This window comes from Poeciliopsis prolifica, unplaced genomic scaffold (genome assembly GCF_027474105.1).
Source record: "Poeciliopsis prolifica strain line A6 unplaced genomic scaffold, Auburn_PproV2 SCAFFOLD016, whole genome shotgun sequence".
Lineage (NCBI taxonomy): Eukaryota > Metazoa > Chordata > Actinopteri > Cyprinodontiformes > Poeciliidae > Poeciliopsis > Poeciliopsis prolifica.
The window spans coordinates 11,389,271-11,407,543 of NW_026562391.1; the positions used below are offsets into that span (position 1 = coordinate 11,389,271).

The following is an 18,273-nucleotide window of genomic DNA, read 5'->3' on the forward strand; positions in this document are numbered from 1 at the left end:
CAGCTATTCTTATGTAAAAGAATAGCAAAGTCTGACTAATCTGAAGAAAAAATCTGAAAATCTGAAGAAAAGCATCCCCACATCTTGACAGAGGCACTACCTTGCTTTACTGTGGGAATAGTGAATTTAGGGTGAACGATTTTATATGTTTGTCACACTGGATTTTGCATGTTGACTGAAACTCTGTATTCTTATCTGTAAGTTTGCTTCATGGCTTGTCGCAAACTGCAAACATGACTTCCGATGGCTTTCTTTCAAAGAGATGCTTTTTCTTGTCATTGTGTCATAACAGGACTTTAATGGAGATGATTAAAAGTACACACAATTATTGCATGTTTTGTAATGACATTTTAGGTGGTGATTTTACCTGGTGAAGTCAGTCATTTCCATCATGATCATACACATCTGTTTTGCGAGCACAATGATGTCGTTGCCATTGTCGTCCCATTTGGCCACTTCTGCATCTAGCTTGCACTTCTCTTGTCTGAAGCTCTCTACCTGCTCAGCAATTTTTGCCTTCTCCTCCTGGGGAAGCTGTGCCATGATGGCCTGCAGGCAACATAGAAAAACAAAAGCATCAGAGGTGGTACAGGAGATGCCGGAAAGGTAAAGCTTAGAAGAATAAATTGGTAATATGACTCAGGAGAAGGAATATAAGAGACAGGAATTGAGGAAGAGATAAGACTAGAAAAGAGGGAAGAATAGAAAATGAAGAAAATGTTGAAGAAGTAGAGGGATTAGGTAAGTAGAAGTGCCTACTGCAGAAGATAAAAGGAGAACGAAAGCACCCTTTTTTTTTAAACTTTAAGAAACTGCATAACTACAAACTTGAACATTAATTCTGTCATCTTGCCCTTTAAGAACACTTTCAAATAAAGTTCTTGACTTTGTATTTAATGATGGGACCTTTTCAAAACCCTTGACATCTCATACCCATAAAAGCAAATCCATTTTTGTCTTCATAGTTTTTTTCCCGGCTGTGAAAATACATTTCCTCTCTTAGCAGCCTTTGGGGGCAGGTCCAAAATGGCATAAATCTTGTGGCGAGGTCACAGGCACAGTTAGGACCTAGTATTATTTGGAAGATAAATGTATAATTACCTTGCCTCTAAGACCAGAGAATGAATAATGCATTTCTTCAACATTATGTCAGCGAGGTGAGGTGGAAGGAAGAGTAACCTGGTCTCCATTAGGTCGATTATATTGACTCCAGAGGCAAAGATTGAAAACGAGTACAGTAGAAAAAACAGAAAAGTCACTATTAGTTTTTTAACCTCACCTATAATTCACTGTCCTCCAAAGAACTGTCATTTTTTTCTTGTTATAAAAACCCAAGTCCTCCTCATCCCTTTCACTTCCTGACTCTCTCACAAACTAGTTGGTGTGTGGGGAGTGGAGGTGGAGGGTACAGTGAGATCTGCGTCACTTTGCTTGTGTCCCCTGGTAGACGTGTCAGGAGGAAAATGAACAAAAATAAAATAAAAATGTGGCTTATTTGTCCCCCTAAAATTTTTTCAGAGAAAATACTGAGGGAGAGCCACAATGGGAAACAGAAAATTGAAATTACAGGCATAAATAGAAAGGCGTAGAGGCCCAGCTTTCTCGTCAGCGGCTAACGGATGCGTCGATGAGTTTAGGCCTTCTGATCGCGCTCCGAGGGCGGCAGTGCATTCATGGTGGTTAGTTGAAAAGAAAAAAAAATGCCTGGAATAAACAAACAAGCTAAAGTAGCCCCCTCAAGCTCAGTGTAGATTTCCACTGCTGCTCGTGCCAGGACACACAAACAACAGCATGGAGACAAATCCCATTAAACAGCATGGGGGGTGAAAACACTGCTTGCATTTAAAACAAATACCAAGTTAATATGTATTTAGACTGCACAGCAAGGAAGGAACTATTTAAAACACATATTAGATTTTTAGCAAGGCAGCACATATTACCACTGAGGGGCTTGTGCATGAGTTGCTTCAATTTGTTGTGAATTTGGGGATCTAGGCCAGCACTACTCTTATTCATTTAATCAATAACTGAACATCTAATATATAGAAGTGCTTTACATATTAAATACCCTGCTGTAGATTAACGCAGTAATTAGAAAAACCCCTTAAGTCATTTACATTCAAGTTGTTTTTTTTATGAACAGTATATATTAGGAAAAAGAAACAAGTAACAGTTTCATGCAGTAATGGTTGTCCCTCCATTGCTTTTCAATTGGAATTTTTCTATAGCTGGGAAAGGTATAGATTGGTCAAGATGAATCTTCTGCTTTGCTATTTTTTTGTAATTTACTCATTTTGACCATATCTGCCATTTCATTCATCATTTGAAAAGTCCTAACTTTATCCCTAAGTTAGGACTTTGTGGTAAAGTTCTCTATTTTGAGAATATGTTGTATTCTCAAAATAGAGAATATAGCTAATTTAACTGAAATTTGTTTGTCAGACAGATTTTAAATTTTTTAAGGTAAATAATCAACAAAAAAGGACAGAAAAAAAATATTCACAGCTCTCAATTGAAGATAATAAATATGTTAAAGCAGTAAGTACAGTATGCATAGTACTGATACCCGTGATAATGTGGAATAAAAATTTACTTTTACATCTGCTCATTGAGACAGGGTTAGAAAAATGTGTAACCTTCATTTCCTTAATTGAGTTACTAACGAACACTAAAATATTCTTTAAGTGTAATACATGCACTTAAAATTTCTTCCACAGCCGCTTAATTTTATGCAGCAAAAAGAGTTCTACATGCTTTAGGGAACACACACAGAGGCTGGTTGTTACTGCTGTTAATGTGAACCTTACTAATCTGCAATAAAATATACAAAAGACAGCTTAAAATGTTAGCCCTGTAATCACATTCCTTTTTTTAATACACTATTAAAATACTTTCTTCCAGCAAATTCACTTTCTAATAAATGACCACAGACAGAAGGGATTTACACTAATTAGCCCTTGGTTTGTCTACTAAAACTATAACAAAAAATGTGTTTAATCACAGTTGTGGTGGTGTTATTGTTTCATATAGTGCCATTTTGTTTTGGATGAATATTTTTTTAATTAATAAAATCCCAATTTGAGGACTTTTTTTATAGATTTATTCAGGTTATGTGATATAACCTGAAACATTTAAGAGAGACAAAAATGAAAAGAAAAACAGGAAATCTGAATAGTAACTAAACACATGGTACATACTTTTCCACAGCACTTTTCTCACCATGAAATGACAACTCTTCATTTTCAAAATAACTCAGCTAATGAATATTTAACCATTTGGGGGCATTGATACATTCTGTTTACAGCATTTGATATTTGTCTTTGTGTTGTTAGGAGTGGAAGCTCCCCACCCAACAAAAAAAAAAGAAAGAAGAGAAAGTAAAATACCATTTCTTGATGAATCACAATATAGTGAATTTCAAATATTTGCACACTATACAAAATGGTGCACATTAAAAGAACACATACTTGATAAACATGCCAGGACTTAATACACAAAAAGCTCTTCATTTCTTCATATGAAAGTAACATTAAACTTCAGTTTAAACACAACAAGAAAGAATGTGACTCTCTTTATAATCCTCTGTCAGTGCTTTGCCATCAAAAATAATAACTGTGATTTTAAAATGTTTTATTTATGTTTCTGTTTTCATGTAAAACCATTTTTAATGCAGTTTCTGTGAACACAACACAACTAATTTCAGCCCACTGACTCTTCACAAGCCCTTGTGCTCTCAGCTTGAAGTTTGGGTATGCCAGTGGCACCCTGGGGTGTGGTTTGCTGATTACATGCTCATGTCCAATGTGGCCAAAAATATAATGTAAACAAAGCTGCTCAGTAATTGCTGCCTAATCACCAGGAGCTCGGTTTACTGTGCTGTGACATTCATCAGAATCGCCAGAGTTCAGGTCAGGAGGGCTGTCATTCACATATTGAGTTTTCATATAGTCCCTGTGTCCAACTGTTAAAGCAATCGATGATTCACTCATTTTTATAATAACTCTAAAGTGTGTACAGCTGGTATCATAGATATGGCCATGTGTGATTTTGCTTAATGCCAATGCTCTGAGTCAGATAGTGCAAATGTAAACAGAGATGTATTAATAATTCTATGTGTGGCTAATTCTCTGAGTCAAATAGGAATCTTCACTGCAATCTCTATACAAAAGAAGCACATGAAATCAGGGCAGGCTGCCCCCCCACACAAATAAAAGGAGCTAAAAGTCTTGGGGAGAAAGACTGAAAATTCCCTAACTGAAAAATAGGTTCAAGGGAGGTTGGGGAGAGAGAGTCAGGGATTTGGTTAGTATAGCAATTCACTTCTAAAATGGTGTGACAAAAGAGAGCGTGTCAGGGAGGAAGGCAGAGAAAGGGTTTGTGAACACAAAGGAAAGCTGCACAGCACAGGGGTAAACACATGAGCCAATTGGGACGTCAGAGGAGCACAGCAATGCTCTTGGTGCTGCACCCAGCCCCCCTCTCAAACACCTCCCCCAGTAGCTCTCTAGAATTCACTTATCCCCAAATCCCTTCCCCTTCTTTGCTGATAACAACAAGGAGCGGGCCTTGGGAGCTTAACATAGTGGCAAATCCAGCCGAGGGAGAGCCGCGCCAATACTCTCTGCGACTAGGCTACGTCTGCGGGGATTAGAGCGTTTTCCGGGTTTCTTCACCAAGTGCTGCGTTTTGAAATGACTTTAATTTGTTTCATTTGAAATAAACTGCCCAGACACTACGAGTTCAATTTTATGGATGACCTATCAGCAAAGCTATTCAATCACAGTGTTTAAAAATGTTTACAGGCATGGTTCACATGCCTGTGAAGCATCCATAGCATGTCACACAAGTGAAGGTTTTGTTTAGATTCTTTAACAGAATGATAATTTACTTTGGTTGTTTTTATATTGTTTTTTTATGTTATCTCACACTCAAAAAGAAAGTAAAAGGTGAAGCCCTTAGCAAGGCAAAACACAAATAGAATTAGCTCCCGAGAAAGCCTTAAACTAGATTTGATGTTACAAAAGACTTGAGAGAACAGTGAGGCAGAGTAGAATTGAGATATCGCATAAGCGTGCTTTGTATGATATCTTTGCACTGGATGGGCTTGGAGGGATCACAACTGTAAACCTCAGTGTGCTCATGTCAGCTCCTATGGAGAAAATGGATTACTCTCCTTGTCTGTTTGAAAGAGAAGACGGAGCACCAGCGTGGACTTGGCATGACCGTAAGAGGACAGTGAGCTTTTTTCTAACACCGCAGACTGGAGCAGATTGTGCAAATCACCACTGCTTTACAGCAAAAAAAACCCATCTTTTATGGATGTGTTTGCCCTGTGCGTGTTTTAAATTTTAATCTCAGAGGCCATGACACTGTCGGCTGGTAGAAAAACAGCACACCTCAAACTGAAAAATACTCTCAGTATGCCAGATATTTACTACAGGGGAATTTTAAAAAAAAAAGTAAGGAAAAATATTATCCCTTTTTTTGATCCAAACATATTTGCAACATGTGTTAATGCACTTTAATCCGCTCTGTATCACTGTATTACAGTTAGAAGTCATGAGAAATGGGACACTTTGCAACTTAAAACTGTTAATAGCGCTGCCAAGTCACAGCTTAGCGGAGTGCCAGAAAAACTAGTTAACAGTTTGGTACTGTAAAGCTCTTTTGTGTACAAGTGTTGGTGCATCTTAGCTCAGATGGCTCTGCAATGTTACACTGCAGGAGCCCTAGTGGGAGTACAAATACAACAAACCAAAGTACTTCACACCCAGAACCCCCACAGTCTTTCTTGGAGGAAGCCAAAACATGGGTCTGTTCTTCCTCTTCATTACAAGATCTTAGGTTAAACTTTATCTATTAAAGTTTAACAAGATGCTTACATGTTAGTAAGCATCTTGGCTATAGTACCAAGACATATCTTCCATACTTTGTCGTCTTACACCCCCAAACTCAATTTTTTTTTTTTTGCAGATTAATCAATCCAAAGCAGTGTATCACTGTAATTGAGTTACATAATTTTTTTCTAATGTAACAAAAACATGGAGCGGGATTGTTTACAGTTCCAGTTTTCCTGAAACTCCAAAATAAAACAACCTAATTACTAAAGAGAATCCACCTGTATAAAATGTAGAATCAGAGGTTTGCGAGAGATCATAAGATTGTGGCAAAATGAAAAAAAAAAAGAGATGTGAGACTACAGTAGTGGTTCATTATCCAGCAGGAAAATGGCTCCAAACAAACAACCAGAGATACAATGTGATGGCTCCAGGCAGAACATATTCACATGACCCAACCAAAGTTAACAAAATCTATTGAGAATCTGTGTAAAAATGAATGTTCATAAGACATTCCCCAAAAAGACTTGCAGTTTTGACAACAAAGAAAACTGATTACAGAGTCTTGACTTAACCAAGGTAAATAAGTAAAACAGACACACATTTCGGGTTATTCTTTGTGAAACATTTCGAAAACCAATTGTAATTCTATTCCAATATACAATTAAACACTTTGTATACTCATCTATACTGAACAAATCAAATATTACATTTTGAAAGAAAGCATTAACTTAGAAGCAATTAAAAATCTCAAAGGAGTGTTTATAAAATTGCTATGTCATTACTTCTTCAATCAAAACTGGTCCATTAAAATGTCACCATTTGTTTCCTATCAAATAGACTTTGCTAACAGAACTCAAGCAACCGTGCAAAGCTGTTCTGTGGTGGAAAAAGTAATTTCAAATGAAAAATCTTTTGACATAATTCCCAATCCTTCTCAGAAGGGAATATTCTAGAATATTTATACTGGAATGAGACTGTTTCATTCAAAGAAACAGCAAGAAAAACAAAACAAAACAGGTAAAATCAAAAGCCATAGGTCAGACTCAACATGTCTCTGTTAGCAAGCTAAATGTTAGAACTGGGGCATGAAACCAATTTTAGACAAACTGGGTCAAGCACACCAGCTTTCTGAAACACTGTGAAAAGAAAAGAAAGGAAACAAGGCATTGCAATGGCCCAGTCAAAGTCTTAACATCAGCTAAGCAATTCGAACTAAAATGTTAAGAATTTGCACGTCTCCTTTAACTGGAAGTTTCAGAGTGGACAGAAGTAAAAAAAAAAATAACACACTAACATCCTCTTAACTATAAACGTAGATATAGTGGCTATAAAAATGCTTTAGTTCAACAAATACACCATGGGGCTTTGACGCTGACTTAGTTTTTGCTTCTTTTAAGGATGACCAATGGATTTGGTGGTAAATGTGTTAAATTGCTGAGGTAGTTTGCTGACAGTGGCCCTATGAATTACTTTAAACATCTTGACATTATTGCTCCTAATGGCTGCTTGAGGAAGAAAAGATTGCCTTCTACTCATGTTCTGAGATTTTTCCAACAGAGAATAAAAAAACGACATCATTAAGGAGGTAGTAGCTGCACATTACAGACATTTAACAAAAATAGGCTTCTGATTTGATTGGATTTATTTCTCCCCTTTTAGTGGATTACTCAGATGTTTGCAAGCAGTACCGAGACTCGCCTGGGCCACAGGGAGAGGCATTGAGCCAAGTCACACTTCTGCCTTTCAAATTCCATTCAACATGCAGCACACCGTTAGACTCTGTGTTGCTGGAGGGGAGCAGGCACTGATACCCTCTTAATGTCCTTTAAGCTGGGCCCAAGTGAAAAATTGCTAATGTGCAACAAAGCCCAGACCCTGGCGATCACGACTGGGGCCTTGGCAAAGCTTCGTGTCACATTTTGGGGAGAGTCTGAAGGGAGGTTGGTAATTACTTCTTTGTTTGTGATTTGCAATTTTACACCTGTCATCCCTGAACGGTGCTAATTTCAAATCGTGACGCTTGTTAGAATCAGTTAAATGCTGCAGAAGTGGAACACAATGGATGGACTGATTCATGTGCTGCTGGGAACACGACAGACATCACTTCAAACTATATCTGAACCATAAAAGCTACTGTTACTGTTGGAAAAAAAACTAACAAAAAACCCCCAAAAACTTCTATGTAGACTGCCTGTCCTTTATCCAAGAAAAATAGATATGCTTTTCCCTGTTCTTGTTTGTTGCAAGTTCCATAACTGGGGCACATGTGAAAAGGTGGAGCACAGTAGGAAGTGATAACCCACTCACCCGAGCGCTCTGCCCAGCAATAAGCTGGTCATCTTCAGTCTGGACACTAGTCCTGCTGCGAGTGTCATAGTCCTCCTGTTCGAAGTCCGAGTCATCTTCCAACTCCTCTGGTGTCTGTAGGAAACACAAAAGCAAAGTCAGAAGAAAACAAACCAATCAAACCTCAGTGGTGAAAAAATTCAGATGTATAAACTTCATTTTTTCTAAAAAGGTAAATCACCTTTCATTCTTTCTGTTTTGTATTCCACATACAATACAGCAACTGTGGATTTAGTTCAAAGTGACCTCAGTAAATAGTTAGCTAACTGACCACAAAAGGACATTTGTGGACACCTGAAGCAAAACTCAGAGGTAAAAAAAAAAAAATCTGTTCTACATATAAATCTATATATGTCTATATGTTAACAGACAGATAAAACATGTTTATTTAGATTAGATGTATAATTAAGATTTCTGAATGGCCAGAAACAAACTTCTTGACTGAATGAACATAATTTTAAACCTTAAGCTGCCAAACATAGGGATAGAGTTGCACTACGTAAAAGCAAACAAATGCTAAAGATATATATTTTTTTCTTTTTCTACAAAGCACTAGGAATTATCTCTAGAGGAATAAAAAAAAGTCATCTGAAGTCAAGGATCATTTATAGGCTAATATCTGGGTCTGTTTCACAAGACAGGTAAACTACACTACATCAAACAAACAAATAAACTTCACTACATCAAAGATTCACCAATTTTTAGCTAAAAAATGGAGCATGCAGCTACTTTTTTCACCAAACTCCAGGTCTTTAACAAGGCATGATTGTCCCTTACAATTGAAATAATTTAAAACTGACATAAAAAGATTGCAATGCCCAGTTTTTTTTAGCTTAACTTTGGAATAAAAAAGCAAGAAATGCCTTCTAGGTCTTATACAGCTCATGTCCCTAATCTTCTTTGATCTGTTATGATCAAACATTTCTCTGTATTAGTCCCTGTACAACAGTAAGGTTTATAACTTTCTTTTGAAGATGCACCATATTCAAACATCTTTGTGTCGTGGCATTAAATCTTTATTGTCATTCTTCTCAAGTCTGAACAAAAATCTGTAAAAGGACAAGTAAAATATTCCAAGACCATTAAATTGTTTTTTTTCTGACTTTTTATAAATTACAGGAACAAAGTTTGCTATCATTTTAACAACTTTTGTTCATAAAACAGAATCTCAATTCTGAAAAGTAATTTTCATTTAAGGGAAATCTGAACAGGCTACTTCATCTGTGGGAGTCCATATTTGTTTTCAGGACACATCCAGCAGCTGAGTTGATAGAAGGCAAAGATTCAAAGCGAAATATGTACATTTGTTAAATAATGGTAGTATTTCAAAAACAGCTATCCAAATTCACCTTTACAAAGTGCTGTGTGAAGAGCTGACTAATGTTATGCCAAAAAGGAAGAACTTACAGGAATGCTAAAAAAGTGATTTCTGGAGTCAGAGTGACCAACTGTTTTATATTAATAATCTAGGACTTTGCAGGTTTTTGTCACCTGGAATCTATTTCTTTACTTCCTCTTGTGGTCATTGTTTCCTGATGAGAAACAATAACATGAACAAGGCGGGTTAGCACAACTATAAAATAGATTTTTAATTCCTATTAGTAATACTGCCAGGCAGCCCAGATCCCACAGGAATGTAACCATCTCTTCTCTCTTTTTCAAGGACGCATTCTTTTGGGTGGGTCTACTGTCAGGTGTCTCAGGAGTTGATTCACTTAGATCAAGCACTTGTCTTCAGTGTAATATGTCCTAGATGTGAACTTAGTACCATCTGATTTGCCAAGTTTTGTGTACTTTTGGCTCTGGATGTCATCATAAGTACTTGGCAACATTTAGCTTCCCACAGAAAGGACAGCTAAAACAGATAAGTCTGCACTGGTGGGGTATTACTTGACACTGGGAACAACAGTAGCACTTTTCACTTCATTTGAAAATAAGTCCTTAATTTTTTCACATTTTGTGATTTTACTATCTTAAATTTCAATTATTTCTGAGAATTTAGATAGGCCAACAAAAAGTGCCTGAAAATTGTAAAGCAGAAAGGAAATTTAAATAGTTTTTACACATTAGACTCTTAAACTGTCACTGCAAGACAAAAACACTTGCAGGGATACAGGTGTCCTCATGAAATCTGAAAAGTAAGGCATGAACCATTCATGCCTCTAAGCTAATGCTTTGAAGAATCACCTTTAACTGTGGTTACAGCTGTCACTCTGTAGAGCGCATCAGTGAACATAAGCTTTCATGTCCTGCCACAGATACTCATTTAGAAGTTGGTTTGGATGTTAACCCTGCCATTCCAATACGTGAATATGCTTTGATCTGAACTATTCAGTTGCAGCACTTGCTGTTTAGTGTCGTGGTCGTGCTGGAAGGTGTTACAGATCTTACAGAATTGCTCTATTTTTAGCACCATCCAACTTCCAGTTTCCCTGCCTCTACTGGGGAAAAAAAGCATCTCCAGTTTTCCACCACAGATAAGCCTCTTTCACAAAACATTTTTCCCATAAATCCGCAGGGATGAGCTGCCTTTGAGCTCTGTCTGGTCATTCAAAAATCACAAGTTGAGACAGTGACATGACTTTTCAAAATTAGGCTGGTGTGGCGGGTTGACAGGAGATACCACATGGCATGCATGTCAGCATTACACACAGAATTTATAAAGAAAAATATATTTTGTATTTGCCTCTCTTCTATAGATGAGAATGATAGATTGAAGGGCTACTTGTCTTGTTGACAGTCTCCCACCTGAGCTGTGGACCTCTGCAGCTAATCCAGAGTTACCATGTATTTCTCTAAGTAATGCTGTCCTTACCAAGCCTCTCACTTTAGGTAGACGGCCATGTTTTGGTAGGTTTGCATATCTGCAAGAAGGTGTTTAATAACCTAATCTTGAAAAAATATCTTTCCAACTTTCTCCTTGATCTGTCCGGTGTGTTTCTTAGTATAAAAAGGGTGAGGTATGACTGTGTTTCTATTGATAAGAAATATGTATGCTACTCATAGTAACATTTTCACAAGGACTGCTTAACAAAGACATCTTTTCTAGTTCCATTTATGAGTTTGAAATGAAAAACTACGGCACAGATCAGGACTATTTTACCTTATAGTGTTTTGTCGGTGTGATTCCTATAGGATTTCATCTCCAAACAGCTTCAAGCAAACTTTGCCTCTATCTCTGCCTGCCATGCTGGCTTGGAAGGTAATACAACCAGCCAACATCTTTTGGTCTGTTTGTTAGGCTTGCTAATATCTCCAGGCCCCTGATGTCATTGTGGGAGTTGGAAATGATGTTGCTTATCTCAGTCTCCTGCTCACTGTTTTAGCCACTAGATGTTGTTCAACTCACACACTGGCCTTTTTTGGCCACAGGCTTCAGCATCTGCAAAAGAAGTTGAGAATAAACACACACTACCAGCATATCATTCAGTTTCCCTCAGGAGATGTCAAACGCCACTGAGACCCAACCCTGTCTTTATGCCCGACATGATGGGCCTTTTTGTACAGGATGGAAGAGTTCTGGAGTGGGGACCGACTGTTTATAATATGAGCAAAACAACATTTGGTTAAGTGATGCATAAAGCAAAAACTCTTCCATTTTATTATGGAAGAAACTACCTTAGCCTACATGAGTCATGGCTCGACTTCCACCTTTGGCCTGGCAGCTTTTGCAACTTTTTTTTTTTTTAATGTACACCTATACAAAACAGGTGTGGAGTTCTGAAGTGGTTACTTCTATAACTTGTGTGTCAAATGTGAAAAGATATTTGACATTCTGCTTTAGCATGAGCTACTGAAAGGGTCGGTGAATTAAACTGGGATGATGTCAGTCATCTCCAATTTTGCTAGTGTTAGTTTGTCATCAAACAATATAACCTGGTATTTATGGTCATCTAAGAATAATGACATACACAAATGATTCAATGCACAATCTTGCATTAAAACGATTACTGTACAGTTAGCCAATGCCAAGCAGCATATCTTTTATCATGCTGTAATTACAAGAACATTTCTAGAAAAATGGGAGAGAAGCCTTCTTTTTTGGGAAGAAATAGATTTAACTTAATTCATGTTCATGCAATCATGAAAAAAGTGCCTTTTTGTAATTCTGAAAAATTGAATTGCATTCAAAATTGACTTGTTCTGTCCTGATCTAGAGCTGGTTCAGATTTTAAGAATAAGTGCTCTAGCATATTTGGCACTTGCTCCATTTCAATGTATCTTTTCACTCTGCATGGCTAAAGTCAAATTAAATATTGAGCAGGTTTCATGAATTAACACTGAATAGAGGAATACTCCTCCTCATTGGTCATTAATCTAAGCTCTGACTAGTCTTAGATCCAATCTCATCTCCAAGTTAATTCTACTATGAGTCACTGAATACATTTCAAAAAGTAAAAAAATTAAGTTAAAAAATTATTTGTGTAGCTTTAAAAAATAGTTTTTTTCCTGATTGAAAACAGAAAAAATACAATTAGGGGAAAATCAGTTCTTCTTAAGCTGCGTATATTTTGTTTCATAATTACACATGATATTGTAGATTTGCACTGTCACCGTGTTTTATTTTAGCTGCTTCACACATAAGTATTAGGTATAAAAGCAATCGGATGAAAAAAATAAAATCATGGCAACAATGATTCCTAACACAGAGCAGCTAATCTCAGTGTAGATACACTTCATCCAAAGAACTGGCAGATTTTTGTTCTGCACTTTCACTAAAGCAATGTGACACTTGGCCTGACAAAAGTGATGCTTGCTCATACATAAAGACTGAGAAAGAATGCGGCCCCCTCAATTTTTTCAATGAGGTCACTGTGTGACGCAGCTGAGGTGCCAACATAGAGGGCCAGTTACCAAGGAGACCAGGCACTTATGTGAACATCATGATGGGATGATTTCGGTGTTTACCTTGTGGTCATTCTAACAGAGGATTAAACTGTTATGGGTATTATGATAATCTTACAAGCTCGTGAAACTCCAGTTTCCCTATTGCAAACCCATGAGAGGTATTAAGTAAACATTTAAACTGAATGATTATAAAAAATAGCTTTGTTGTTTTTTCATTTTTGGTACCTTAAACACTCTTAAATCCAATGCCTTGGATTTAACCTAACTCTTAATTTTAAATAACTGAAAAGTTTTTTTGTGTGACATATGGTTAAATAAAGAATCGTACACAAGTGCCTTCCAAAAGTATTTACATCCCCTGAGGTTTTTCACATTATCTCATTACAGACACAAAATGTATTCATTTTTTGGCAATTTAATGGTCCCATATGTCAGATAATAGTGAAGAAAAGCAGAATAGTCCATGGTTGTAAAGTGGAAGGAAAATTCCCCCTCCAGCCTTTAGAAGGGTTTCTTCCAGTATTGCCAAGTATTTTGCTCTTTCGTTATTCTGGCCAACTTTGAACAACACCCCTGTCCTCGCTGGAGAAAAACATTTTTTTTTTTACTGAAATCTGATTTTTTGTGTGGTTGTTGATATTAATTAAAAGCAACTGCAACCAGACTTCTGTGTACATGGTCTATAACCCAAAGCAACCCCTATGTGTAACATGACACAGCAGTACACTGGATTGATTTTAAAGTTGAGGAATGGACACATTATTTGCAACTTCTGTAGAGAAGTCTGTTAGGATGCATAGTTGGAACCAGGAGTGGTAGGATTATAATGTAATATGCTTCACTGACACAGACTTGCACGCATTCTCAGAGGAAAAGCAGTATCATCGATCTTCAGTGACATAAAAGTTGGATAAAATGCACCATTACTGTTCAGACTGCAGGTATTTTGAAAACTATTTGATACATATCCAATTTAGCAACACGTACAGAGAAGGTACAAATCCGATTTTATATCAATGAAATGATTGTAATTGTACCATTCAGAAGGCCATGAAAAAGTCTGATCAGAGTTGCATATGGGGAAAAAGAAGAAACCAGATTTGGACTGCATTTTTCTGGTGTATGAACATTTGCTAATATTCTCCAACAAGTCTCTGACATCTTCACAGAACCCCTGTTTTATACTTAAATTCAATTACACTCAGGCTGACTGTATTCATTCTACCTTGGTAAGTTCTGAAGCCAGTTGTTTGAAGTGAATTTTATTTATCCGAAAAAGGGGAAGTTGAACATAAATATACGTCACCCTTTTCCTGATAAATATCCTGTATTATTTTCCTTGCACTTAAGAATTATGCAGTAATTTTATATTGTTCTATTACAGAAAACATTTCTGATTTTAACATGGGAATAAAACGTAAAGATGTCTTTGAAAGGCATTGTAGACTGGGCCAGCTGACTGAATTTCATCCATAATGTCCTTTGTTTAACATTTGCTGCTCGATCCAGAGATATTTCAGAATTTACATGTCCATGCCTTGAGACAGTCATCACAAAACTATGTTTTAAAGTTTCATTATAACACAACTTTCTTCTCTAAACCAGCCTGGAGTTTTATATGCTGTGGAAAATTGGCTTCTTAATCCATTGAATTCTCATGAGATCTTTAGTAGAAAAAGTATAAAAGAGCATAATACTTGGTTTAAGTGAGAGAAAAATTAGACTATGAACACATAGGGGGAAAAAAAGTGGGGGGAGGGAGCATTACACACAGAACCAACATTTCCTATCCGTATGTATGATAGACCCGAACAACAGAGAAAACACACACCTTCCAAGTTGTTTCCTCAGAAAGTAATTGAACTTGGATGGGATTATGAAGCCAGCTGGTCCCGGGCAGTTCAAAGCTGCCTGTTTTACATTATTTACCAACATCAAATTATTTTCCATAATTAGATTTTTTCCAGAACTGCATTGGGAATCCTTCCAGCATGCATAAAGTTGAATAAATGTATTACATGCTGAAAAGAGGAGGGTCAGTTTTGTGGGAAAAATGTACATTCTGTAACGGAGTGGAGCTGTTGCTTGTTATGAAGCTTTTTTTTATCATGACAGTTTTGAAAATAAACAGGTCACGTTGAAAGATATATATTATTTATCCCTTTACATGTTTCCTCGTCTTGCATGCTGGTATGGTTTTGTTATAATATTATATAAAATATTTTACATCATTATGTCGTTTAGCAAATAAAAAGTACTAGTGGTGTTTACAATGTTAATGCCCTGTAAGTACAAATTTGCATTATACTGATAATCAGAGAAAGAATAATACAATTTTAACTTTTAAATGTATGACTTACACAGAAGATTCTTCACATGGTGGATAAATGTGACTTGTCTGTTAAGTAGTTAGGTTCTCTAGGTTACCAAATAGAAGACCTGACTAATTAGTGAGTGAATATTGACTAGTTATTCTTGTGTCACTCTTAAGATAACACAATGGCAATGTAATAGTCTCACAATGATTATAGAAACAAAAAAAAGATCAGAGACTGTCTTTTCCAGATTTTTTACCTTGTGGACCTTATCTGTCTCCAGGTGACAGATGAGATCACCTGGAGACGCCTGGTAATGTCCAAGATATTTGATGTAATGTCAAATATCTTGGACATTACATCATTAGTGAGCTCTTCGACAATAGAGACTTCCAGAGGCAGTGACATAAACTTTATTGGCAGACCAATGTACTCCCATAAGTTTTACATGTACTCCAGAAATGTTAAAATTGCTTTGTTCAAAACTTTTGCTTACCTTTATATATAGTTCATCTTTGGCACAACTATAAAAAGAAAAGCATGCAGGATTTGACAGTGCCACACAATTCTTCTTTGCAAATATTCTTGAGACTCCCAAGGCACAGTAGTGCGAGTGAGATGTTTAGCTGATATCAGGCATTGTGTCCAAACATTTCTGTATAGAGTCGTGAATCAGCAGAACTGCATCATACAAGTCCTGGTCTGTCCCAAGATTACCTGAGATAAGTATAACTCTAAAATGCGAATGCACTAGCGCTCCTGCCTATTATGTCTAAATAATCTGTGATGTAACCTTTTTATTAACATCTTTAATTTCCCTTTTTTATTTCTATGAAATAAAAAATGCACAGAATTATGTGCATTTATTAAAGCCTGAATGAATATATGAGTGAAAAATAAGCATGTTCATTTGTAAAATTGAACTTGAGAATCTCATACTGACAAATTGCAGACCGACTCTGAAATACTTTATATTATGCTTCAATATTAACCTGGTTCAAAGCAGAATTACTGCTTGACCATTTAGTAAAAGTACAGAACAATCAGTTGTAAAACAATATACAGTAAATTTATTTAAATATAGCTAACCCTTAACTGCCTAAATTTATTAATTAATTTTTTGTGTTTTTGCTGAAGCTAAATTTAGTGGAGAGTGCTACATTGTATATGCAGTTATTAAAATTTTGGTATTTAGGTTGGAAAATGTGTGAAATTAGACTTAAATGCTCATAACTCTTAAAATACACCACCTTGTTTGCAATAATGCTGGTATAAATTTGAAGCAAATTTTGACAACAAACACAGAATGATACCCTAATCAGGTGCAACATTATGACATGAATGACACTGATTATCTTTTTATTATGGGACTTGACATGGAGAGAAGGGTCATTTGTATGACAGCAACTTTTAATTTTGTCTTTAAAGTTTATACGCAAACACATCAGTGGGCAAGTTTAAGGATTTTAGAAAGCAGGATAAGTCGGTGGTTCTGTAAGAGTTGGTATCTCTCAACAGTTGGCTAGTATTTCTCAAAAGTCCAAGGAAGTAGCAGAAGTGAACCAGCGACAAGGTCAAGGGCTTAACGATACAAATGAGGAGCAAAGCCCACATTGCTGGTTTTGATAAAAAGTTATCATAATACAAACTCAACTGCAACTGATGGCTCATTGGCAATGAAATTCTGTAAATATTCTGGATAAACCCACCCGTATCATAAGGACAGCTTTCCTGATGTCACGGACGCCATCGTAGACCAAACGGGATGCATCAATGAATTCGTTCTCCTCAAATGGCTGTGGGGGATTTGTACTCAGTGCCTCGATCGCTACTTCCACCTGTTCAGCAAAACGTGGCATCACTGCAGAAGAAAATGCAGAAAAATTTGGTAATTGTTATCTGCTTCTTTCAATAATAACAAAAGTGCTTATAAGTTCTAAGTAAACAACAAAAACCTTCCTAAGTAGAAATATTCCTTTCAATAATAGTCCACTGTGTGGCCTGATAGTGTGATTGTGTGCATCTATGACTAAATAAAGAAATAAATATGTGAGCTAATGTGAGAGTTCAGGCTGTCAAATCATAATGTCAGAGAAAGGAAAGTCCTTTTTGAGCCAAACAAAAGCCCTAAAAAAACCCTATTGACCACAAAATGGCTGGTTTTGTTCTCAGCATAAACTGCTGGGAGTTGATGGAGGAGCTTTATGCTCTTTGTGTGTTTCTGCTGCATTGTGATGAAATTGAATAGGCTCTTGATATTCAGGAATATTGACTTTATGTTTCAATATTTAGCGGTCCACCTTTCTATAAGATCTTCTGGGAAGATTAATAATAATTGTGAGGCAGAAAAACTAATTATAACATTAGCAGCCATTTACAGAAGTAGACAGTAATCAGACAGAAAAGATTCTCACATATTCTTTACAGTCGAGGGCTTTTTCAAACTATAAATGCTTGCAACAGCAATACAAGCTTTAAATGTAATTTGTTATAAAATCCTTTCTGTCATCCAAAAATGACAAGGAAGGAGGGGAAAATGACAGCTCATATGTGAAAAAGATAAAAAATAAAAAATATCATTTACTTAGAAAACATAGGCAGAAAATATGTATGATTAAAGATTGATTTAGTTTTCCAAGAGTGGATACCTGGATTAATTTAAACGAATATCTGTTTTGGAGAAAAAAACAAATTTAATGAGGACAGATGGATGATAAGAAGGAAAATATGGAGAAAGACCAATAAGGTACTGCTGCTTGGCTTGTGAACTCTCACCTGAAAGCCAACTGTGTGGTTTCATTATTATTCTCCATATTATCCTGCTCACTTACATATCAAGCAAACAAGATCAATTTCCCCACTTGCACTAAAGGTGTATCTGGAACTATTTGTAACTATTTGTTTGATGTGAAATACACTCTATA

General features: G+C 36.5%; 1 protein-coding gene across 1 annotated transcript in view; it reads right to left on the reverse strand.

Moving 5' to 3' along the window:
* The window catches only part of ctnna2 (catenin (cadherin-associated protein), alpha 2), a 287,097-nt gene that overhangs the window by 16,583 nt on the left and 252,241 nt on the right, over positions 1-18,273 (reverse strand). The window contains exons 13-15 of the mRNA XM_055040841.1: positions 17,059-17,210; positions 8,148-8,261; positions 368-549 (exon numbers count right to left, since the gene is read on the reverse strand). Of these exons, the coding sequence (XP_054896816.1) occupies positions 368-549; positions 8,148-8,261; positions 17,059-17,210 (448 nt within the window). The remainder of the gene's footprint in view (positions 1-367; positions 550-8,147; positions 8,262-17,058; positions 17,211-18,273) is intronic.